Source organism: Batrachochytrium dendrobatidis, assembly GCF_000203795.2.
Source record: "Batrachochytrium dendrobatidis JAM81 unplaced genomic scaffold BATDEscaffold_4, whole genome shotgun sequence".
Lineage (NCBI taxonomy): Eukaryota > Fungi > Chytridiomycota > Chytridiomycetes > Rhizophydiales > Batrachochytrium > Batrachochytrium dendrobatidis.
The window spans coordinates 1,377,379-1,402,643 of NW_006281102.1; the positions used below are offsets into that span (position 1 = coordinate 1,377,379).

General features: G+C 40.2%; 8 protein-coding genes across 8 annotated transcripts; 4 read left to right on the top strand and 4 right to left on the bottom strand.

Annotated features, from left to right (window-relative positions):
- Positions 1-753: 753 nt before the first annotated feature.
- Positions 754-2,054, bottom strand: BATDEDRAFT_24208 (uncharacterized protein; the record flags this gene model as incomplete). Its single annotated transcript, XM_006677871.1, has 2 exons — positions 754-854; positions 1,187-2,054. The coding sequence occupies 2 exons, from the start codon at positions 2,052-2,054 to the stop codon at positions 754-756; spliced, it is 969 nt and encodes a 322-aa protein (XP_006677934.1).
- Positions 2,055-3,561: 1,507 nt separating this feature from the next.
- Positions 3,562-4,960, top strand: BATDEDRAFT_24209 (uncharacterized protein; the record flags this gene model as incomplete). The annotated part of the gene is made up of 4 exons (XM_006677872.1): positions 3,562-3,885; positions 3,949-4,078; positions 4,147-4,365; positions 4,452-4,960. The coding sequence occupies 4 exons, from the start codon at positions 3,562-3,564 to the stop codon at positions 4,958-4,960; spliced, it is 1,182 nt and encodes a 393-aa protein (XP_006677935.1).
- Positions 4,961-7,032: 2,072 nt separating this feature from the next.
- Positions 7,033-10,531, bottom strand: BATDEDRAFT_16393 (uncharacterized protein; the record flags this gene model as incomplete). Its single annotated transcript, XM_006677728.1, has 4 exons — positions 10,286-10,531; positions 9,933-10,029; positions 8,889-9,242; positions 7,033-7,795 (listed from the first exon to the last, which is right to left on the bottom strand). Coding segments are annotated over exons 3-4 (966 nt in total), but the record flags the coding sequence as incomplete, so codon positions are not given.
- Positions 10,532-10,948: 417 nt separating this feature from the next.
- On the bottom strand, positions 10,949-12,472 carry BATDEDRAFT_87647 (uncharacterized protein; the record flags this gene model as incomplete). The annotated part of the gene is made up of 1 exon (XM_006678213.1): positions 10,949-12,472. One exon carries the CDS (start codon positions 12,470-12,472, stop codon positions 10,949-10,951), a length of 1,524 nt encoding a protein of 507 aa, XP_006678276.1.
- Positions 12,473-14,576: 2,104 nt separating this feature from the next.
- Positions 14,577-17,744, bottom strand: BATDEDRAFT_19355 (uncharacterized protein). Its single transcript, XM_006677756.1, has 9 exons — positions 17,574-17,744; positions 17,101-17,294; positions 16,912-17,010; positions 16,423-16,816; positions 16,154-16,351; positions 15,645-16,068; positions 15,308-15,566; positions 14,841-15,221; positions 14,577-14,686 (listed from the first exon to the last, which is right to left on the bottom strand). The coding sequence occupies exons 1-9, from the start codon at positions 17,674-17,676 to the stop codon at positions 14,609-14,611; spliced, it is 2,130 nt and encodes a 709-aa protein (XP_006677819.1). The 5' UTR covers positions 17,677-17,744; the 3' UTR covers positions 14,577-14,608.
- Positions 17,745-17,964: 220 nt separating this feature from the next.
- BATDEDRAFT_34892 (uncharacterized protein) lies at positions 17,965-19,886 on the top strand. Its single transcript, XM_006677966.1, has 5 exons — positions 17,965-18,414; positions 18,531-18,683; positions 18,782-18,928; positions 19,030-19,507; positions 19,589-19,886. Exons 1-5 carry the CDS (start codon positions 17,974-17,976, stop codon positions 19,813-19,815), a joined length of 1,446 nt encoding a protein of 481 aa, XP_006678029.1. The 5' UTR covers positions 17,965-17,973; the 3' UTR covers positions 19,816-19,886.
- A 341-nt stretch (positions 19,887-20,227) lies between these two features.
- Positions 20,228-22,472, top strand: BATDEDRAFT_24213 (uncharacterized protein; the record flags this gene model as incomplete). Its single annotated transcript, XM_006677873.1, has 8 exons — positions 20,228-20,445; positions 20,793-21,023; positions 21,093-21,201; positions 21,311-21,576; positions 21,655-21,795; positions 21,888-21,999; positions 22,069-22,248; positions 22,332-22,472. The coding sequence occupies 8 exons, from the start codon at positions 20,228-20,230 to the stop codon at positions 22,470-22,472; spliced, it is 1,398 nt and encodes a 465-aa protein (XP_006677936.1).
- Positions 22,473-23,062: 590 nt separating this feature from the next.
- BATDEDRAFT_34893 (uncharacterized protein) lies at positions 23,063-25,258 on the top strand. Its single transcript, XM_006677967.1, has 9 exons — positions 23,063-23,305; positions 23,388-23,483; positions 23,560-23,790; positions 23,858-23,966; positions 24,055-24,320; positions 24,392-24,532; positions 24,624-24,735; positions 24,825-25,004; positions 25,065-25,258. Exons 1-9 carry the CDS (start codon positions 23,082-23,084, stop codon positions 25,197-25,199), a joined length of 1,494 nt encoding a protein of 497 aa, XP_006678030.1. The 5' UTR covers positions 23,063-23,081; the 3' UTR covers positions 25,200-25,258.
- Positions 25,259-25,265: the final 7 nt, after the last annotated feature.

A 25,265-nucleotide genomic window follows, 5' to 3' on the forward strand; every position in this document is an offset into this window, starting at 1 on the left:
ATCGTGATTGCAATGCACTATTCAAATGTATTTGGAAATGTATCAATGCTGTATAGATTGGGTTGTTGATTTATATCAGTTTGATGATATTCGGTGGCGACTGACAACTCATCTTTATACTGTTTGTGGTTTCTAATCCTAATTGGCACTGCTAATGCTTGGAATTGTCGTATTTGGATGCTTTGCATTACTCTTACTAAAATGCTTGATATTGTGCAAGATTAACTGGATCGAGGCATATGTTCAGGGTAGATAAAGCGGAGGATTTGTAGATTTACTAGCTTCTCCATTGCCACACAAGCCATGCCAATTTATTTCATTATTCAACGCAACATCTAGTCCAACTCTTGTAAACCCAGTTTAACTCAATATGATACGATTGATAATATATTGATATTTGTAAACTATGCCAGTTCATATATCAAGTATACAGAATGTATTGGTTTGACACTAGACAATCGTTTGTTGACCAAGACATTGCTAACAATTTTTTGTTCATTTAATCTCAGGGTCAGACATGTGATGCTTGCATAAGCCCGTTTAACAGCCTATTAATTATTACAATTGCACGGCTCGTATGCTAATAGATTGCTTGCATATCATCATGGCTGTGTATGGGTTCATGTCAGCTATTTCGGATAATTGAAAGCACCAAATATACTGTATTTAACTATATATTGTTAATTATCATAATTACCCTTCAATAGAGCCGTCAGGTGTCAGGTGTCATACTCAGGCTCCGCAGCTTGACTTTTATTTTTCAACCGTTTGCTTGACCGGATCTGTTGTTTCGGGTTGATTAGTGCCAATCACTACAAACTCTGTTCGGTCAAGCTTATCATACGATCGATTTACTGTTGTGAGCAGTGTGTTTGGATAGCAACGGTTGTTTTAAATACAACTATTGTGTAAGATGTATTGACTCGAGTAAAATGGATTCACAAACTACCAGTGGCATATTTGTTTCTGGTCTGCTTTGCAGCTAGTGAAAGAGTGATACCGGAGATAAAATCAAAGCGAAAATAAAATGTCGTCATTCATCTGTCATTCGACATTGGATAGGTTCGTGTATCAAGACAACTTTCAAGTAAGTGCTAGTCTAGACAGATCTGGCCAACTACCATTGGGTTTCAAGCCACAACTGAACCAGCACAAATAAAGGTTTAGACTACAATACTTTATTTACATTTCCAGAATACATCGTAACTTAAATCCACATTGGCATGAATTGGATGTGTAGAAACTCTGTTTTGAATCCTATCGTGCATATAATCGGTAGTCTTGTTTCTGTTTGATTTGTCTGCTTCCCAGTCCATGCGACGACTTGCTTGGACATGTCCAAAAATACGATCCATAGTCAGTCCTCCAGGCCCTTTAATTTTTGTAGGATCCATACCATTTTTGGTCCGTTTTGTCGGATCAAATATAGTGGGTTGTCTTTTTAAAATACCACGACACTCGAGTGCCAAAATATGCTGTCGGATTGTGCCAGCAATACAGAACTCATCAGTGGCAAATTTGGTTAGATTTGATGAGCTCATATCTAAACCATTTCTGTATGAGGCGGAGAATGCAGTAATAATATCTTTAGTTGTAATGGCAGCTTCGCCTGGCGCACTGCGAACAATATGCTCAATTTGGTTCGAGATTCGCGACTGTCGGTCAATGGCATTTTCAATGTGGTTGAAAGGATTTTGAACAACGTCTCCATGAGAAGGAAAGATTAGACTGGGTGCTAGTCGTTGAATATGTGATAGGGATCTACTGTATGAAGTCAGGTCTTGGAACACTGCGTGTGCATTGTCCATCACAACAGTTGATCGGTTTTCAATAGCATCCCCTGAAAAAAGTATGCCTTCAGATGCAAGCCAAAAACTGGCATGATCAGCAGTGTGGCCTGGAGTACATATAGCACTAATTTGAACGCTTTTATCAAGAGTAGAAATGCATTCTTTACTCTGTATATTTCGCATTGAAATGGTCAAAGCATCCGAGTCAAAACCATCAAGTTTGATTTTATGAATAATGGGTGGTTGGCTGCTATATAGCGACATGATGTCAGAAATCCCACCCATATGGCCGCTGTGTGAATGGGTCAATAAAATGGCTGATAGCCTTGCTTTTTGTATCTGTAGATGAGCTTCGAGAGCACCAGCTAAACCAGGATGACCATTTCCAGCATCAATCAGCAATCTGTCCGATCCACTTCCAACGAGATATACATTTGATGCTAGCGAGTTGATCAAGTTCCAACCAATCCAATTTAAAAGATTGAGTCATCAGAAAGCAGTACTCTGGTAATAATATGCCATGAATAATACCTACGCTGACTAGAATAAGGTCCATATGCAGGAACAGTTAAACGAGCAACATTCCGAGTCAATGAATCAACCACAAATTTACTAAGCAACATTGTAACCTAAACTCTGACAAAGTTCATTGATTTTTGTTCATTTTTGAATAACCAAATTGAACAATGTTCACATCACAGTTCTAGTCAAGCCAGATATTATGTGATTGGCATGGAGACAATGGTTATGCTTTTGGGATATACAATTATTGTTTAAACTAGAACGCGAATGTATCTGTTTTTAGGATACATTAAATGAGTGTGTATAGTTTGTATTATATGATGTGCGTTGTATCTGAAGATGATCGAGAGTTGTAAATTTCTAGTAAAAGAGCGCAACGAATATCAAACATTATCTATTCCAAAGCAAAATAGAAACAATGACTATAAGCCTCGCATAGATAATACGATCTATTATAATCACATAAAAAGTTTTTAAATATAGCATTAGTGGTCTTTTTCAAATTGTATTTGTACATGAAACATGCCAATGGAAACTTTTTCATATTCCAAATTTTGGTTGTAATCCATGCGAGATTGCCTTGACCACAATGTTGACAAAGCCATGGATTGTGCTGTAAGTTACCAACCTGAATTTCTAATCTGGATTCAACATTGCAAGACAGTCTTGTTGGATAATTTTTATTAGAATTCACAATAGCATCCATTATTCTGGATTCTGCACGATTGAGCATTTCAAGATTGAATATTGCAATTCGAGAATTTGCATTCTTGAAACCATGGATCATAATTTGACCTTGAATCCACTAACCATCAGCTACGGCAGTTTGGTCATGGCTTTTACTAGGAATATTCTACGCAAGAGTTTTTTACTTTTGCCACCAATCACTACTCCTTTGTTGCAGACTCGATGGGCCATTACTAGGCAGTCGTCAACAGAGTTTATTCTATGCTGGCGAGGCTTGCAAACTTCAGCCCATCACCACAAGCGTTTTTATTCTAATAGCAGGCTCAAGCCATTCACTTCTATATGGATTGTTTCTGGTGCATTCGTTGCTGGGTTATGTTTGGGTGCATGGGCAGGCTACAGCTACTCATTAAAAAACACACCTGTTGCTCCAACAATCGCACGATTATCTTTATCACATCAAAATGCTGTTGAGCCAGAAACTGAACTAGACCTTTATTCTATATCCAATACATCCACTGAGCCATTGTCATCTTCATGGACTTTACCCTTTATTAAAACAATGCCTAGATTATTGACACCATCACAGGTCAATGCGTACAATACGTCATCAATACATGAACCAGTTCATTCCGACCAGGTATTGCAGCCTAACCATAACCCACAGCCCCATTCCAGAAAGTCTTCAACATCTGGAGGTGCATTTATTGCAGATGCAGTCGAAAAAGTGATCGAGTCGGTGGTAAACCTTTCAGTTGAAACTGAAGTCACGTCGTTTTTTGGAAACAAAACATTGGTATCATCCGGTTCTGGTTTTTTTGTAACGACAGATGGCAAGATATTGACCAACGCTCATGTCGTTGCTGATATGAACGAAGACAGCAAGGTAAGTATTGGAGTTTATGGAGTTTGGAATGGATTAAAGATCTGATTGAGTTTGAATGGGTAGCTCTGGGTTACTGCTGCTGATGGTCTGCGATATCCAGCAAAGGTACATAGTTTAGATACACTTAGTGACCTAGCAATCGTTCGGATTCAACCACGTTCATCTCCTCATAAATGGCAACCCGTTCAATTTGGTAAGTCATACTTATTCTGCCTAGTGTAACATGAATCAATTCTAACCCATTGGATTTAATACCATTAGGCACAAACCATCATCTGCGACCTGGCGATTGGGTGATTGCCATTGGCAGCCCTTTTGGATTACAGAATACTGTCACAGCGGGTGTAGTTTCTTCGCGCAGTCGCAGAAGCATAGAAATCGGCACAAAGGATACGCGAGTGGAGTATATTCAGACCGATTGCGTGGTTCATTCTGGTAGTTCTGGTGGTCCCTTGGTGAATCTTGATGGGCAAGTGGTTGGTAAGTTGATACTATGCCATCATACTACACTATAGGTATCCGTGTTGGATCAATACTGACTGTTTTAAACTAACCAATTCGATTAGGAATCAACACAACACGAGCAGAGAGCGAAGGAATCAGTTTTGCTATTAGGGTAGATAATGCCATGGATATGATTCACCAGCTTGTTGTAGACGGACGAGTCACCCGACCGTGGCTTGGAATTAGAATGATCACTTTAACCCCACACGTTCGATCTCAGCTCAACCCAGACAGCCACTATACCTCGTCATTTCAAAACACACCCAACATGATTCTTCCTCATGTCACCTCTGGCGTGCTGGTAGCTAGCGTAGAAGCCAAATCTCCAGCATCTGACGGTGGGTTAAAAGATGGAGACGTGATTGTTGCTGTTGATGGAGTTGGAATCAGGTCATCGCAGGAACTGTTAAAGCTGGTTGGACTAAGAGTGGGTGAGCCTTTTGCTATGCGAATCAAACGTTGTGTACCAAATCATCTTGATGAAATTACAGAAGAGGAACGGGTAGTGAATGTTACTCCAGGTGCTTTGGATATGTTTGTTCATTCAAATGGTGGTAGCGAGATTTTATGATTACTTTTACTTTTTGTAAATACTTATACATACACAATCACTTTAATAAATGAAGATCAACAAAATTAGATTCATTTGGGATGTTTTCAAAGATTCACAACATATTTGAAATGAGTAGCTCGATTTGAGACAACAATATGGGTTTAAAATAATATAGAGGCAATGATGATTTAAAGCCAAAGACAAGGTAATAATAGTGACTAAAAACAACTAGATAAAGGTATGAAGAGGGCTGAAAAGGCTGAATATACAGTGTATTTTCAAAGATATCAAGGTTAAAACACAATTAATCTATCGACTATAGCTATGATTAGAAATAGTCTCCTTGACTGTACTTGCACAAGCAACCTTTCCGGTTCCATCCAGCTCAGAATCCAGTATCTCCTGATGAGAAGCCGCTTGAGCAGTAGGTTTTGGAGAAACCAACTGCATTCTAGTAGAGGAAGCCGGTGTAGTATTCAAATTGTCATTTACACGAATGCCAGACTCACTCTTTTTACGTCTTCTTCGAAGCAAAAGAGAGCTTTCAGACATGTCTAGATTAAATCCAAGATTTACCACAGAATTCTGTTGGGGTTGCAAATAATAATGATACTGGCCATTATGGTGTCCCGACATACCACTTACAGGAGAAAGAAGATTTCCTCCCTGACGGCGAGATATACGCGGAAGACGAGTGCCCAATCCAATGTTGTTAGATCCAGGAGAGCATGATCCAGACAAAGACCCATTGGCATGGTTGTGGCGCAAGCCAAATTCGGGTTGTCGTTTTGTACCAGACAGCTTTGATGAAACTGCAGCAGAAAGCCGAGTATCGTAAATACTTGATACAGCACCAGACTGCTTGACCGACGGACTGATAGAGACCGCAGGATCGCGATAAGAACCAGGACTATATAGATTCATATAAGGTGATATAGGCGGGCAAGACAAAGCGGGGGACTTTAATTCAGCCAAAATCCCTGGAACACATGGAGAACTAAGTGGTTGTAATATAGGATTGGCTGAGTGTGCATCAAGAGAATCATGGTGTTGATGAGCATACTGCACATCATCCATCTCAAACATTTCCTGATACATTTTCATGGGTGCATTAGCTGCCTGTCGTGTCAAGACTGGCGGTGGTGTCGAGATTTCTGCATTGCTTGATATAATTGAAGCTGTTGTTGTAGAAGCAGACTCGCACGGAGCTAGAGTCGATGTATCTTGAGCAGTATCCATGGCTGAGCACGAACCAATGGTAGACGCAGAGGACGTTGGTCGCAAAGATAAGATACCAGAGGGTCGAGACCCAGCAAGTGATAAGATTGCAGCTGCCGCAGATAAAATAGTAGATGAATAGTATGATGGTTCTGTTGATGTGTTTTGATGTTGCTTTTGAAGAATCGAATTAGCTATTTCTAGTGGAAATCCATGTATGCTAGATGCTGGAGTATTGTTTGGAGCAGCCGGTGTCAAGGGAGTGGCTAGAGGCATATCGATGGAACATTGGTGGAGCGAATCTACAAGGACATGAGTAGGAGAGGCACATTCTGAAGCATGATCTTTTAAAGTACCAAGCTGACGGGTGCAAAAGTAACCATTTTCGTAGAGATTACTAGCATGATTATAAGTATGATGTATACAATGTTGTTGTACATCAGACGCAGCAGTGCAAGTGCACGCATGCGAAGATGTAGATTTGGTTTGTAGATGCACCTCTGTAGCCAATGCATCTGCTGCAGCCTGTAATAAATCCAATGGTAAATGCAGTGGTGGCAATGTTGGTACCACCGGTGTACTAGATAAAGCTTCTTTTGACTCTGCATACTGTGTAGCATATGCGGATGGTACTGACGTAAGATTTGCAAAAGTAAACGCGGGAGAAGCCACAATCGGAGTGGATAAAATTTGTCCATCCAGATCTGGCCAATATCCATTGCTTTCTGCTAGAGACTCGGACTGCTCACATATGGGAATAGTATAGGGAACAGGCATGGGTAATGGAGAGGGAAGTGGAGCCACACATGAACTTGGCTGAGATTCATGAAGCGGTGCAACGGCAAATGGACGTTGAAGATGATGGCAAGAAGCAGAACTGACTGCAGATGAATTTTCGATTGGTAGAAATGTGTCATGCACTCGATCAACTGCTTGGGGGTTCCAGGGAGTTATAGTCGACGATTGTCCACCCAAGATTTCAGGCTCAGTGCGACCAACTTCACACTCGGGGTGATATTGCTGTTTTGGTATGTTTAATAAATTAGACAGACCACTCATTGATACAGTAGTATCTCGTGGTCTGGTAAGCGCCACGGTATTGGTCATGCCTTGTGCAGAAACGGTAATGTCACTGATGGGCAAAGTAGTTAAAATGGCAGTATCGGCCGGAGCAGAAACGACAGACATGTCGTTAGCAGTAGATATATTGTATGTGGATGGCACTAGAGTAGCACTTTTGGCAGAGGAAAGTGGGCCAGTAGATGCCGATGAAATATAGGGGTTTTGCTGCTGATGGTAGCCCAACATCCACGGATGGCGGAGAAAGGCACGGATATCTAATCGTTTTTTGGGATTAACCTCCAGCAGTCCGCACACCAAATTTTTGGCCTCGAACGAAATTGAATCCCACCAAGGGCTTTGAAATTGAAACCTACCGTAGCGAACTCTATTAGCTAATACTTGGAGATTCTCACCGTAGAATGGCGGATATCCACAAAGTAAAGTATAAAGAACGCAGCCTAAAGCCCACAAATCAACGCTTTTGGAGTAGTACTCGTCCCTGAAAATTTCTGGAGCGGAATATTCAAATGTGCCACAAGGAGTCTGAGTAGTAGTATCGAAGACTACTTTAGCCTATTATAATAGTATACAAGTAAATATTCAGCTTAAATGAAAACCGCCGGATGAATAGGTTTAAGCTGATAGAGGTCGAGGGAAATAAAGGGGTCGGAAGAGTAGCAAGATAGATTAGTAATCTAAAAGGTAGTGGGGAAGGAGGGAATTTAAATAAATGCAAAATAGCAAAAACTGCAGACTATTATTGTATGGTCTGATCCAAAACATTCTTGAGCATCAAATTACACTGTAAATGAATGATTTGATGTTTTCCATAATACTCCCAACACAAGTCATGCTAAGCCCAGATTATACAACAAGGGAATGTGCTACTTCCAGTGTCATTCTATCGCGTTTGCTACTGAGTAAAAAGGGTTGAATGACACTGCAGGGAAGCAAGCTCAACTGAGTGCACACCTTTACAAATGAAAGCGGAATTACGGCTGTTTTGTAGGGTATAGCATCGGTTGAAATCAAGGCAATGTCCTTGTCAAAAGGCATGCAATGGTTGAGTAGATCCAGCACCAATGGATATATAAAGGCATATTTCAACATCTTGTCTAGCCAAACAGCAAAACCATGTGAAAATTTGACATAAACAAGCAATGATGCCATAGTTATTCAAGAAAGGAAATAAAGAGCGCAACTACAGCGGAGGTTGTATCCAAAGATCAAGTATTTGGAATAAAGACATGCGAGGTCCCTTGATTATCCACCATAAAAGCACCCGTATTATTACTTGTTTGTAACAGTACATATTTGGTTTAAACTGGTAGAATCTGTATATCCCATAGTTTTTACAAAGGGGTCAAGTATCAAGCAAGTCTATCTCATAGCAAACCTATGGTTTGCAGAATTAGACGGAGTATCCAAACACATTCCTTGGTTTGCTTAGCCATCAATCAACCAAGCTGATTGATTGATGCTATTTTGTATAGCATTTTTAGTAGTACTAAATTGGCTAATCAATTAAAGCTGCATTGTTTCCTTGCACGGATGCAAATCGGCAAACATCAGCCTCACTACTGTATTCCCGATTTGGATATTCTAAACTATCAAAAAGCAGACATTATGGAGATAACCTCGAGTTAAAGCCATGAAAATCACATACCAGTCCAAAATCGGCAATCTTGACATGAGTGATACCACAACCAGATAAATCCTCAACACCACTCTGTGGATCATATGGCACATACAGTAGATTTTCAAGCTTGATATCACGATGAACAATGCCTCGTTCAAGATGCAAGTACTTGATGCCCAAAGCGACCTGCTTCATAATAAATCGTGTCGAGTGCTCGGGCATAGATCCCATCGCAACAAGTTTGTGAAAAAGCTCGCCTCCTTCAATGAGTTCTGTAACAATCGTTAGGTATTGCGGAGAGTCATGGTAGTCAAGAAGTCGGATAAGATTGGGATGCGACAGGCTTCCAAGTAGCAGGGTTTCTCTATGAATGGCCGTTTCCTATTCAAATATTCAAATATTAATTACAATAGAATTGCGCAAAGTATTCATCCAATTGAAGATATCAAGCCACCGAATTGCAGAATTTAAGACATCACATTCATGGCACTTGCAAATAAAACAATGGTTTCCATGCATTACAGCCATATCCACGTAAAGTGCGACATTAAATAATTTGATGGCACCAATTATTTCACAAGATTGGTTGTTATACTCTATACTGGGCAGCACTGTCCTGAACTTTTAGTTCACTGACCTTTGTGCACATTTTGTATAGAAAACTGAAATGTTTGCACCACAGCTTCAGTCAATCACACATCAGAACAGTCAAATCCAGTATCTGAATTTCAATGAATTTGGTAATTGCACAATGTATGGCTACACCAAAAGAGAAGAAAAGGCAGGATCAAACCTATAGTTTGTGTGCATCATGATAGGCGTTATGTTTTGAAAAATAATTGAGAATGACGATTAAAAGGCAATCTCCACCAAGAATGCACAACGAACAGTCAATCACTGCTTATTTCAGAGCAAGAGATAATGCAAGATAAATACAAGCGTTCCATATTACGTGAACACGGCTGTAATCAACAACAAATCAACACGGTAGTAATGGTGGTGGCATGATACGCCAAGGTGATTATGAAAATATATCCAAATCATTGATCAAAAACATGCCATCAATTGTACCTGTGTAGGAGACAAGGGAGCTTTATTGATCAACTTGAGTGCCACAGTATGACCATTTGTGATGTTGTTAGCCTTGTATACGGTACTGAATGCACCTCTATTAAGATTTTATGAAGAACCGATAAAATCATGATGAGTTTAAATACAGTTGGGCCAAATACTTGAAATAATGATATCAATAGATTCAGCATTGATTCAAGCCAGAATGGAGATTATGGCTGAACAAGTGTGTAAAGTCAAAAATAGTATTCAACTAGTACACACAAGTCTATTATAGATGCAGTATACTTGATGTTCAAGATACCATTTTAATTTGGTAATAAACACCATGATAGGTCTTGATTAAGCTTTACCTTCCAAGAGCAGCCACAATACGGTAGTTGGGCACATTTGGGAACAGCGAATCTTGAGGTATAGCAGAGGGCTGTATATGAGGGGTTAAAGATGCATTTTGAATGCGTTTTACGGTATGGTGACAGGATAATGAAGACAAGTCATGTTGATGAATGGGCAATGTGTAGGTGGTTTTATCATGTAACTGAGATGCTAAAGCTATCTGTAGTTGATTCGAGTTTAGATCCTGGTTAGCAGTACTAGCATGGCCCAACATCTTGAATGAAACTCGAAAGAAATCGAAACGAGGTTTTGTTCAGATAGCAAGTCGGAGTTGCGATTTGGATTCCAGACAAGCGGAGTCAAAATCATTGCGGCTGGCATTGACCGCTAACACACGTGGTTGAAGACTCGTTGCAAGTAGACAAGACGAGTGATTTAATCACAGAATAGTAGATGGCTTGTTTGGCTCACAACTTGCCGTCGTATTCACATAAAACGAATTGCCGAGTGTTTACAACTACGCTTTATTCAAAAAATGTGCACCTCAAATGAACCAAGAGCTGACATGGAAATTCAACGCAAACCACATTAATCATTAAAGCAAGCCAATTAATTATTCCTAAATGAGCTAGCACAAAGCCAAGGTGCAACCCAATCATGGTGTTTGACATATCTGCCATTTATCGTTTAGTGCAGTACTTTTCCAATGCATCTGGGAAACTAAAGTCGGCAACCACAACATCAAAAAATAGATCCACGAACGCATCTGACGAGAGGGACTGGATAGTATTATTCATCCACGAAATATCATTAGAGGAGAGATGCTGGAGGAGCATCGGGTTGCACAAATGAGTACCTCTCTCGCTGAAATAGCCTAAATCATCTCGAGTCTTCAATTGCTGTACGGTAGCAAATCTCACTGTCCCCAATGTCGCCTTGAGATGGCTATACCTAATAGAGGCTTCTTGATACAGCTCTGTAAGCAAAGCTGGGTCAGTAGATTCTGCATTTGACAAGATTTTGAGACTTTGGGTTGTACGGTTTGCACCATCAACTGGACTGTCGGCATTTGTACTTGCAGCAGAACTCGATCTAATTGGATGATACGCCGCATTTGAAAAATCGAAATGAGGATGAATTGATAAAGGCCTGTTGTAGAAAAAAGACGACACTTGTGATTTGATCTGGTTGGCAACACCAGAAAATCTTTTCATCGCCGATGATCTCTTTTGAGGCTTTTGTAAAATCTCGGAATTTGCACACGATGTTGCTTCATAGTCAGTAAACATCTTGGTGCATCTATCCTTGTTGTACACTGTCGAGCCTTGTTCAGACTTTAAAGATGCAACAGATTCTTTTGATTTCAAAGCAAGCTGAGAATATATTCTACTGCTCTTGCTGGAAAAACTCATAAATCCGGTGGGTCGCATACCCCGTGCATATGAACCAGAGACATCAAGAAATGTATAAATAACCAATAGCACTTCAGCCAGCAATACCTGTGCATCAAAGTGCGTTATCTCATTCTTTAACTGGGGTGTCATTTGAGGACCATAATAATCACGCTCTTGAAACGATATGTTCGATGCTGTATCGTCATCTTCCTTGCTATCCCATAATGCCTGCTCATTTCTAAATTGAGTGGGTTGGTTCGAGTAAGTCGTAATGGGAGCATATCTGTTGGCCTTGTTGGCTAACTTGAAAGAATAATCATGCTTAGAGATGGCAGTGGATATGGTGCTGTCACTTTCCATTCGTCGCAAGTGCCTGCTCGCAGGCATTTCACTAGATCCTTGATTATTACAAGTAGGGCTACTGTGTTGATTCAAGGTATACAGATTTCTGTCTACAAGCATTTCTCCTTGGATTGAGCCGTGTTCATCTAAAGTTGCCAATGAGCAGTCGTATTGCTTAGAAATCATCCTTGTTGGTGCTTGCAACGCAATCGTGCTGGGCTTTAGAGATTTTTTTTGATCGGTAGTGGCATATTGGTTATGTGCGTGATAAGATGTAGGCGATAACGACGATTGACGCCGCATATGTCCAGGCTCAGGCACAACTGCATCACCAGCAACACTTGTCGGAGTTTTTGAAAAGGCTGTTTGATCATTTCGAGGAACATGCAGCCGCAGAGAAATATATGAAGCAAGAAGCTCATCCATCTTCTTGTCTCCTGCCGAGTATGTAGGCTCAGCGCTAGTCATCGTGATGATACTAGACTGCGATTGCGTAAGCTGCTTGTTTTTTGAAGCGTGCGCTGATTGCTCTAAAAAGTAGAATGCTTGTTTGGCCAGCATTATCTGACTGTTGTCTAGCTCGTGCTCGTCTATAGTATTAGAGGCCACACAATTTGCCATCAAGAAGAATTAAGATTCAGACGAGTTGGAATAGTGTTGCAAAAGTATTCAAACTACAAAGCATTGGCTGGCTGTGTAGCCCTAGATTCTGTTCACAGCAGCAATAAAAAGAAAATGTGCTCGAATCTAGGGTGGAATGAATAGATATAGCCTTTATCCCCATGCATACTAATTGAGAAAACAACTGCTTACCAATAGATGCGGTATCGGGTTTGGATATGATATTGCTCAGATGCTTATTGAGCAAATTTTCCGCAGTTGTTTCAACGCTGTTTGATGTATGGCCCAGGACTTTGTTGAACGAATTAGCAGTTCTGCGACCGTAGTGCTTTGCTGGACGATATGCACCTTGAGATGTGAATAGATTAACAAGTAAAAGTTTGCGGTTAAAAGCACTGTTGCTGGAAATGTTGAATATATTTGAGTGGTGCGCTCAACAATTCACAATTGGACGAGCTAAAGGGTGATGATGACGGAAAGCAAGGAATGGAATAGGGCTACTATCACAGCTATATTCACGTAAATGAAGCACTGAGAGTGTTGGTGTATAATAAACCGCCAGTTTCATGAAATGACTGGTGCCAATTTACTGGACAACATTGTGTCCTGAACTCTAGTTGGCTGGGGTTTCTTGTGGCGATTGCCATGGAAACAACAGCACTCTCAAGATATGCAATCTCTGTTCACTTGAACTAGAGCGCGAACAAACTTGTGATTAGAAGTTTGAAAGCATCGAACCAATATTTGGTGAGTGTACAATGCATGGCCATGCCAAATGAGGGCAATCTTATAAACTGTAGTTTGAGCATCATATGATGAACATTGTGTTTGAAAAAATGAGAGTGCCAATTGAAGCAGCGAGTCAATTTGTAGTAGGAAAGCACAAAATATTAAGCATTGCTTATTCCAAAGCAAAATAGAAGCAATGACTGCAAGATAGATAAGCGTGTTCCATTTTACGTGAATACGGCTTAAAAGGCTTCTATTTTGAATTATCAGATAAGCTCCAATGCAGACCAAACAACAAACCTTTGGAACTCGCACAAAGAAGCTGATTGAACCTCTCACGGCTCGTGGAGTTTGCAACACACCGAACATTTGAAATAGAACACTCGTCGACCAGAGTAAGAGCTGATGACATGCTTTTTAGTTCAGGCTGTATAGTTGAGCAAGTGTGGTTGTAAATACCACTGCTACTTTCAGTTCTGGCATAGCAATCAAAAATATCTTGGAAAGACGAGCGCGAGGATGGGCGATTTTCTACAGCTGTGAATGGAACGAATTGAACATTGGTCATGGTTGGGGAATGACTAGAATAAGAGCCAATTAGTTTTCTGCAGCAAAATAACTAGATAGAAACACAGAGCCGTACATTTTAGCAATGGACTGGAATTCTTAATAGTCTCCAGCAGAGTGAATGTTACAGTCAGAACAAATATAAACAGACAAGGTCCAAAAAGTTTGATCTTGAAAATAAGAGTTGAAGAGTAAAGTTTAATAGAATTTGAAAGGATGGAATCTAGACTGGCAGATCCTTGATGCCAAGCAGATTCCATATTTTTCAAAACGACAGTTATAGATACAAATATTCTATTTTACGCGAATATGGCGGTGATGTAGACTTGCAAGTATTGGCACTCCAGTCATCAAAGCCCACTGTTATGATCATAAGCCAACAACGCACTTGATTGTAACAAGGGTTAGTACTGATGAAACAAGCCATTTTAAAAGTGCTTTAAAACGGTATTGCTTTTTCTATGAGGGGTATACCCCATATGTGCGCTCAATGTTGTTGACCAAATCATCCGACCTGAGATGCTCAAAATCTATTCAAAGCAATATAGCCTACTATTTCAAGACTATGCTTGGTCAGCCAATAAACCCAATTCAACAAATATCGAATGTAAATCTGTCATTTTGACTTGCAATAGTGATTGATAAACCAAAGATTCAGCAGCCGAAATCGTATTTTATTCAAATGAACTAAAGCTTTGCTTGTGTGGACTTGGTAGCAGTAGCTCGCTCTTGATAAAGCTGATCCAACTCGGGGCGGTATTTGATCTGATTACTCGATCGAATTTTGCAAATCAGACAATGCATATTTGTACAAAATCAAGAATATCGGGTTTAATTAGCATTTGCAAAATAGTCAATTTGTCCCAAAATTGCTGTACATTAATGAATCAACAAGAACAGTCATCACTGATTGTCTTACCGCTGCTTCGTTGCGCTTGAGTTTAAATGTGGGTGTCAACAGTCCAGATTCGGCTGAAAACATATCTGGCTCGATATAAATGGCTCGAACAAATTCAAATCCGCGAAGCTTGTCAAGTTTTCCAACAGCAATCAAGTCTTCCAAAATAACGTTACGTAATGCCAAAGATTTGCATACTTGGATTGTAGCTGGATGAGAAGGCTGTCCTGGTTGACGAGCAACATCAGTTGATGTGTCTGTAGGAAGTACACCATTGGAAATTCCCCACTTGACTGCAGTTTCAGGATTCGGAACAACTATGGCAACCAGCTCGTTTTGCAGTGAATCACCGTGAACATATATCTGTGCAACAAAGCTGCTCTTGAGAAAAGTACTCTCGAGCTGAATTTCAGCGCAACATCAAAACAGGCTTTTAGAGACAGTTTGGCTTCCTAAATTCCAACCAAGTAGTAATACCAAAGCAATACCTTTTCTGGAGCAATATATTCTCCCTGAGAAAGCTTAAAAATGTTTTTTTTTCTGTCAACAATTGACAAGCGTCCTTTGGAATCAAGCATGCCAATATCACCCGTCAGCAGCCATCCATCATCTGTCAGAGCTTCCTTGGTCTTGGCAACATCCTTGTGATAACCTTTGAATACACTTGGACCACGAATCCAGATCTCACCCTTGAGATCTTTAGCATGATAGTTCATCTCTGGAACAGACACGAGCTTCAACTCGGAACTAAATATAGTAATCCGTTATTAAAAACTACCAAACGTATTTTTAAATTCATAGTTGTAGATATACACGCAGACTTACGTTACAGCGACTGGACCAACATTGTCTTTGCTAAAGTCATTGGGCCATGTTGTGGTGAATAAACCAGTGCATTCGGTCTGTCCATAAGCTTCCAAAACCTGACAGCTGAATGCAACTCGAAGAAACTCGAGCACATCACCGTTTATGGGTGCACTGGCAGATACAATTAGCCGAACACGGCCGCCAAGTAATGCCTTGAGTTTGCTAAACACAACCGAATCCCAGAAAAAGTGAGTCAAGACTTTATCATTTCGGATATTTTCAAGTTTGGCATCAAGTGCACGCTGAAAAAGAGCCGTTTTGAGTGCAGATCCAGAATGCAGTGCCTGGTCGGTTATGCGATCATAAATCCGATTAAGAAGACGTGGTACAGATGGGAAAATAGTCGGGTGGAGCACACCAATATCCTCCATAAGCAGAGTCACTATTCAAGGTCGATACAATGTATGCATCAATACAATATTCATCAGTGGTTTATATATTTTCAAGCGCTAAAATAAAATGCTTACCATCGCCACGGTAAAACCCAATAGATCCAGCACCAGCTAGCATGGTGGAAACCACACATCGTTCAAAGATATGTGCCAGTGGAAGGTATGAAATATGAACATCGGTCGCATCAATGGAAAATTGAGTAAAGTTGCCACGCAATACAGCAATCATATTTTTATGCGACAGAACAGCACCCTTTGGATTTCCAGTAGTTCCTAATCAGATTTATGAGTAAAATGGCTACCCATCAAATATGCAAATCAATAAATCGGCACTACGTCATTACCTGAAGTGTAGCACAGACAGAATACATCTTCTTCTGAAGGTAAGCGAAATGGTATGGGATGCTTAATGCCAAGATCCATTACTTCATTGAATGAATACAACTCGATTCCCTTTTCTTTGGCCCAAATTTTTGCAAATTGAAATGGGTTTGTAACGGATCCCAAAGTAGACACGGAAGGAATTGAATCCAACGCAATAATTGCCTTGAGTTTGGTTTTGTGTGCTAGTGACAAAAGTAGAGGCACCTTGTCAATGGATGCAACCACAACAGAGACATCAGCATGATTAAGAATGTATTCTGAAGTATCTGCGCCAAGAGTGTCGTAGAGGGCAACAACTGCAACGCTGAAGGCTTGGGCAGCCAGATCAGCAATAACCCATTCGGCACGGTTGGACTATTCAGCCAGTAGGCATGTCATACAAAACAGACGGATCATTAGATACAGCTTGTTATATGCATAGCATAAATGCACGCAATGATAAATCTTACCGAGAAAATACCCAGATTCCACTTTTCAGCAGATTCCTTGATTACATTAGTGTAAATGTGTTGGATACCGTAAGCCAAATGATCACGCTTCTTGGCAACCTAAAGTTTGCATGGACAAATATATTGATCATGGATGAGTATTCAAAAGTACTCGATTTGGACAAGTCAACAACAGTCTTTAGAAACCACCTGTGCATAAGTTTCAAACACATACGGTCCCCAAGTAACAGCACCAGTGGACGGATGTACAGAAGCATAACGAGTGCCCAATGCAGGAAGGTTTGGATGTCTTTTGACACTCTCTTCAAAGACTTCATGCATAGTACGCATGTTTGGAATGGTAACCAAGAGCTCATTGGGCGATAAGACAGATCTGTAAATTGCTGCAACATCAAATCTAAATTAGCTACATACGAATGCAACCACATCCAATTCAAGCTTGATCAAAAACATTATGGATATATCATGTCCTCTGAGTTCTATCCATTCTGAACAGGTTCAAGATTTTTCAAGAGCATGTAATAGCAGCAAAAGTAAGCTCAATTCACTGCTAGAAGGGTTGAACCATCAGATCCAGTGTATGGATCTTGAAGATGGTCTGTTTGAACATCAACAGTACACAACTCATTATCCATAAATGGACTAGTATAATAGGAACACACCAGTTTCATTGTGTGGATCAGTTGGAGCAACAACAGGTACAGCTTTGACAGTAATCTTGGACAGGACATCAGCAGAAAAAACAGGGAAACCCAGCTCATTCATGACAGAACCATAGGCGGGTTTCCTAGGTTTAATAACAGCGACACCTGGCTTCCGGTCGTTCGATATAGGACTCATCTGGGTTGCAAGACAAGTGCAAACAGTTGGTTGATGAAGGATGTCATGCCCACGTGATGGATCGACATGAGCCTATCGGTCGACTGCTGGACTGAGTCGATAATTATCCATGGCTTGCGTGTCGAAGCACGCCAAGACTGCAACTGGACAGCAATTCAAGCCATGAATTTCAACCACTGAAAATGCTCAAAATCTCCGCTAGCAACTCGACCCAACCAGCAAATGCTTCTCTTCCTGCAACCACTATTACTACTGTTTGCTACTCTTTCTTCCTTTCCAACTGGGCTGGTTATTGCTTTTCCTCGATCATCCACACATGCTGCTTCACAAAACAGCAACAATCCACCTCAGTCGGCTGGAAACTTTCGTTTGGTAAAGGTTATTCATTCTGGACTAACCGACAAAAACGAACCGACAATGTATCAACACTCTCCTGGCTCTCTGAACATGGCTTCTGCCTCTTCTACTTTTAAGCTTTCTAAAAAAACACATACTCCTGAATGGTCTCTTCTTTCTAATCGAAAAACTCTTTCCAAACAGAATCTACCAAAGTCCAAGAATCCCAAGCTTAATCTAAAAAATCCTTCCACAGCATCCCATACAGCACATGCCGGGCTCAATGGATTGTACTATCAATCTCAGAACAATATGGACGATGCATTTGTAAGTGTCTGGTATCCATGTAGCTATACTGTTAAATCATGTTTGACCGCTTCATCAGTAGCTGGTTTGCCAAACAACAATGGACTGAATCAAGTGCTCATGTTTGAATTATCTAGTCGATCCCGAAACCCATGTCACCTAAATATAAAAATATGCTGATTCCTGACCCGACTGATCCTGAAACAGTCCTGAGCTTTGCTCGTATGACTTACGATGCGTATTACGAGCCTGAAGACAAGGCATGGATTCCAGTGCCTGGCTGGAATGTAGTATGTTTACGTTGGTCTTGTTCGATTCGATTATAACCATATGCATGTTTTCATTTAGGGCTAGATTTTAACTTTTTAATCTGTTTTTATCATTCAAGTCTGGTAGATTCGGATGGCAAACAAGTGGCATTCGAGGATATGTGTTTGTTGATGATACCGAACACTTTTTAGTTATTGTCATCAAAGGTACTTCCTTGTCAACTCCCATTGGAAGCGGACCGACTGCTCAGCTGGACAAGTTAAACGTAAGCCAGTCATACACTAGATTACACTTTACTGCTTTGACTATTCGTCGCGATTCTCATCCAATCTATATGCTTGCGTAATTTGAATATGGACTGCTTAGGACAATCTGATGTTTTCTTGTTGTTGTGCCAAAGGTGGCTGGGGATGGACTCCGATATGCAGTTGTCCAATCTCGTCAACACAATGCAGTAACAGCTGCTTGCTCAAAGAATCAAGCTTTGAGGGTTCCTATTACAATTTAGCACAAACCATCTATCTTGCAGTAAAAGAGTGGTTTCCAAATCATACCAACATTTGGATGACCGGCCATTCCCTAGGTGGTGCATTGGCTGCTTTGGTTGCTCTCACTAATGACCTTCCTGCGTTTGCATACGAAGCACCGGGTGATCTGTTGTATGCATCTCGCTTAGGACTACTTCCTAACTTGCCTGATTTGACCGATTTTTTAAACTCCGTTCCTATATTTCATTACGGCAACGATGGTGATCCGATTTTCCTTGGACAATGCGCTGGAGTCACATCCAGTTGCTACTGGCTCGGCTACGCACTTGAAACCAAGTGTCATATTGGAAAGCAATGTAAGATGACTCGAGTGCCATTTCATGTTTACTTGCAAGATATTTACAGTGGTTGCTTTAAACGGCTTGATAATCTACTAGGTGTGTATTCTTTTAATGAAGCCCAGAAAGAGCTCTCGCCAAACACCTCCGTGTCTGAGTCATCCAACTCGGAAAGTGGCCAAGTTCACACACAAAGTAGCATCCGATACCATTCTATTGATTTTGTTATTAAAAGATTTCTAGAAAATGCACAAAGTGTGCCCAAATGCGCTATTCAGCCGGCATGTCTTGCAACTGAGTGTACTGGCTGGAGTTTTGTCGACTAATCAAGGATTGTTTTGATACCTTGCAATCTTTTATGAAACTCTTATCATTTTAAAATACATCAATTTACTATACTGTTTACAGCTGGTGACAATGACTACGAGAATTGAGAGATGGATAAAGTGGAGAGTTGTCAGCAACCATAGTGCCCTTTTACAGATATTTGTAGATTGTTGATTTGAATGGTAGGAGCATCTATTGATCGTATCTCGTGGCAGCAATCCGATTTGTTGACACGACCTATTGATCCTCGCAATTAAAGAATGTCATTTGGTCTTGTTCCGACGCGAAAGCTTTGGTGCTTCATCTATAATCTACACTAACCTAAAACAGTCACATCGGGTTATTGAAATATGAATATTCCTGTTATTCTCACCCCTTTCTCAACTCTTGAACAACCTCGACTAACGCGAAATGTCCAACAATTCGGTCATTGCTGGAACCCTAGTTGCTGCAATAGCAGCCATGACATATTTACAAAACAACTATCTTGGGTTTCCTGGTCCATTTGCCTATCCAATAGTTGGAAATGGCTTGGATTTTGTTCATCAAACCAACAAAGGAAAATATCAAGATTATATTTGCAGCTTACAAAGCTATGGTCGTGTGGTCCGTATCAATGTTTTTGGAGCGTAGGTAGAATCATATTTGTATTGGTATGAAGGAATCCCTTTATTGCTACAAACACTATGGTTGGTATAATTGCTAGCAACCAACTTTTGTATACTCAAGCAGCAATCTGTTATTTGAATCATTTGTGTAGAAACTATATCTGCACCACGGATGCTGCTTTAATCAAGCGTGTATTGACATCTGGAACAGAGTTTTGGAGAGACCCAACCTTTGCAAATATATCCCAGTTGAGTACTTTTTGAAGCTTGTGCTGTGGACCAGAAAATAGCATACCACATGCATTAGATCCTTTCATTCTGACATAATTTATAATGTAATGATGTTGAAAATCATCACGTTTCTCTAGTTCATTGCTTGATCTCTCTCTTTTCACTATTCCGTCTGGAGATGTCTGGAAACGCCATAGAAAGAATCTTCAGCCTGCATTTGCCCCAACGCATCTCCGTCAAGCAGGGAATATCACTCAAAATCAAGCAGATAAACTTGTTCGTTATTATAATTCGGAATCATTGAAAAACGATGGAAGTATCACTGTAGACATATACCACGAGTTTACTGCTCTGAGTCTAGACATTATGTGAGTTTCTATCGTAACGATCCATATTGACCAGTATCTAATAGACATTGTTACAAATCGTTTTTGTAGTGGTCAAGTGATTTTCTCTTATGATTTTCATGCTTGTAATGATCTTCATGCTCACAAAGTTCAGGTGGGCCAAGGATATATTGAAGAGCTGGTTATGTTTATTCATCAGGTAGATAGTTTGTGTTGTGTTGAATTGGTGTTGTACTATTGGTTTCAAGTTGGCTACTAGATGCTAGTTTTTGATTTGTACCAATTTTTGATGAAATGTTTTGAATTAGAGGTTCACTCTGCCATCAATCCTCTGGGGTATGGCGGGCCTGAGTTCAAACTCGACGCGAGTCAAACTCGCCAGCACTTATATGAAAAAGCTTATTCAGAATGTAATCGATAAGAAAAAGTCGGAACTGAAGCAAAACGATGAAAAGGACCCCAAGTGCATGGATGTTTTGGACAGACTTTTGAAAGTTGGTCCAAGTGAATCGGAAAATTTTACTGACGAGGAAGTTGTTGGTGAAGTTGTTGGCTTTTTTATCGCTGGTCATGAGTAAGTTACAATCACGGTACCATACATAAGAGTGCAATGTTTCTAATATCATGTGTGTTGAAACTGGGCTAAACAAAGAACTACTGCGAATACTCTGGTAAACACTACTCTTGAGCTCTGTCGCAATCCTGAAATCACGCGCAAAATACTTGCCGAGATTCATCAAGTGGAATCTACTCTTGGTCACCCAATCAATACCGAGTCGCTTTCATCTCTCAAGTAAATCGAGTTTAAATTTCATACATGCCTTTTAATTGACATTGAATTTATTTAAAAAATAGAATTTTAATAGAAGCTTGACTGACTTGTAGATACCTGGAGATGGTAATCAAAGAAAGTCTGAGAATGTACGCAGTTGTTGCAAGTACCTATCGCACCACTCTCTGTCGTATAGAGCACGAAGGAAATGTTATTCCATCCAATGTACGTTTCAAAAAATATGAAATGTTATTTTTCATCGTTGACCAATTTACAATTTGTCCGACTTTATAGACCAAGTTTATAGTGAATATTGGTGGAGTGCACCATGAGCCAGTATACTGGGATAAACCAGAAAAGTTTGATCCTGATCGATGGGCAGATGGGTTTGTTCCCATTCCAGGATCTTACCTTCCATTTGGTGATGGTCCTATGGCATGTATTGGACAAAAGATGGCCATGATTGAAATCAAGGTAGGATGGATTGATTTTAAATTTACGCATCAGGCGTACTACAATGCCATGTATACTGACCCCTACTCCATATCATTTTACAGCTGGCACTCTGTGCTCTTTTGAGTTCATTCGATATGGAATTGGTTCCCAACCAAGATATTGTGTTTGTGACAAGTATCACTACTGGGCTTAAGCATGGTCTTAAAGTAAAGCTGACTCCTAGATCTGCTGCTTCCGTTTAATTCTTACGGCTACAAGGCTGCAACCTGGAATAAAGCCAGTTTTAATTATTTGGGTTATCCAATTGCTGTTTGAAAGCATGCAGCTGTCAACAAACACATGCAAAGTATATAGCACGTGTATCAAGGATTGTTGGTAGTTATGATGTCAGTAACTTGGGTAAAACAATTCGGGAATACAACTCGGGAATACAATCCGGGAATACATGACAGGTTTAAAGATCAGACAAATGAAATCATTAACAAAAGGCTGTATAAAAGCAGCGCAGTTCAAAAATTGTATAGCTATGGCTATGGCTTGCCAAGTCTACATTTCATACAAAATAGACCAATCAATGCTCAATGGTTAATCTTTATTCCAGCCTCAAACATTATCACAAAACTCCACTCTTTAATATACTGCACAATTGACTTTTGTTAGAGGTCCGTAAGAAATAGATCATTCTTTCATTACAATTTGAGTATGAAACTAAGCAATACTAACCTCTCCAACTCCACGGAGTTCCGAGATTCGTGGCAGTGGCACAAGACGTGTCTTTAATATAAATACCAGATTCAAATCGCATTCAAATTCAGCATTTATACTTTCTACTAAATCCTACAACTCGACAAATGGATACTACTGTTGCATCCGCTAGCATTGTGACTTTGGCTGCTGGTCTCGCTATTGTATCCTATCTACAGAATTACTATGTTCGGATACCAGGTCCTTACGCATATCCTATTATCGGAAGTGGATTGGAGGTTGCCAAGTATTCCAAAGAAGGAAACTACCATTTATTTCTTGCTTGGATGAGAACCTTTGGTCCAATTACAAGAATCAATATTTTTATGAAGTATGTGATGCCCATTTAAACTCGTAGTGGATGTATGCAATTGAAACTCGAGTACAAATTATTGATCGTTTGATTGCAATAGAAATGTTGTGGTAACTACAGATGCTGCTCTGATCAAAAGAGCTACTACTTCCTCGACCGAGTTTTGGCGAGATCCGGCATTTTCCAAGATTGCCCAGTTGAGTTGATGTATTTTGTCAAGCACACTTGTTGGATCTAATGTTTAACCTTGCTAATAACTTGATTACTTATAGTTCACTATTGGATAATGGTCTGTTTACGCTTCCCACGGGTGATGTCTGGAAACGACATCGTAAAAATCTGCAGCCAGCCTTTGCGCCGTCACATTTGCGACAAGCTGCCAAAATTACTCGGGAGCGTATAGAGACTCTTGGTGATTACTGGCAACAAGAGGCTGTCAATAATGGCGGAAGCATAATTGTTGACATTTTCCACGAGTTTACTGCACTGACTTTGGATATCATGTAGGAATTGTTGCAACATGCAGTTTTTAAAAATATCTGGTTTCTAATATTTATTGAAACCATATAGTGGAAGCGCTATTTTCTCGTATGATTTCCATGCATCGGATGATTTACACAAAAAAAGAGACCAAGTCAGTCAAGGCATGGTTGAGGAACTTGTACGACTTGTTCAAGAGGTATGATTATGACCATTGTTTTGGCATACCTTTCAGCCTGATACTCGTATACATTGGACTGATTGTATCATTTCTTGCAATGCTTTAGAGATTTTCTGTACCACCATTGTTGTGGGCATTCAACAATCTTAGCTCTTACTCTTCAAGAGTCAAGAAAGTTAATGGTTGCATCCACGCAGTTATCCAAGATGTAATTGACAAAAGAAAGGAACAGATGAAGCTTGGAAATATCCCGAGTAATGATCAGATGGATGTTCTTGATCGACTGTTGAAGGTTCACCAAGTAGCTGCCGAGAATTTTACTAATGAAGAGGTTGTCGGTGAAGTGATTGGCTTTTTTGTTGCCGGCCATGAGTAAGTTTTATACGTTGAAGTCGTGATTTGGAATCTGGCAAGTATGCATTTTAACCAATCTATGTTTGTAGAACTACGGCCAACACCTTGGTACTTACCGCTCTAGAGATTTGCCGACACCCTGAAATAGAGCAACGATTGGCCAAGGAAGTTGCTCAAGTCGAGAAATCGCAGGGATGCCCAATTAATATCGAGTCTGTTCCCTCTCTCAAGTATGTATCTATTTAATCTTGTGTCTTTTAGCTTGAGCAAACGCATTTTTGGTATTGATTAACATGTCTATTTTGTAACATTTTGAATTAGGTATTTAGACATGGTTGTCAAGGAAAGCCAGCGATTCCACCCAGTTGTGAGCAATATGGGACGCAATACCCTGTGCACTATTCAGCACAATGGATACACGATTCCAGCCAATGTAAGTTCATCCGACTCCTTGCTGGTGACAATGTTAAAGATCTGTATGATACTCGACACTAATCCGAGATTCTGGACATGCCATTTCAGACCACTCTAATTTTGAATACTGGCGGTGCTCAAAAGGATCCAGCATACTGGGACAAGCCAGAAAAGTTTGATCCAGAGCGATGGGCAGATGGGTTTGTTCCCATTCCAGGATCTTATGTTCCATTTGGTGATGGTCCTATGGCATGCATTGGACAAAAGATGGCTTTAATTGAAATCAAGGTAAGCTGATTGTCGACATGAGCCATTCAACAAATACTAATGTCTTGTGCATCGGTTTAGATTGTACTTTCACATGTGCTGTCCAAGTTTGATATGGAGCTTATTCCAGACCAAGACTTGACGCTCGTTACTAGTGTGACGACTGGACTAAAACATGGACTGAAACTCAGGCTAACACCCAAAACAGTGCAATAGTTTATACCATCCAGTTTTTGATGAAATCAAAAGTAATAAAATCTAGTTTTTCTCACTTGATTCAAA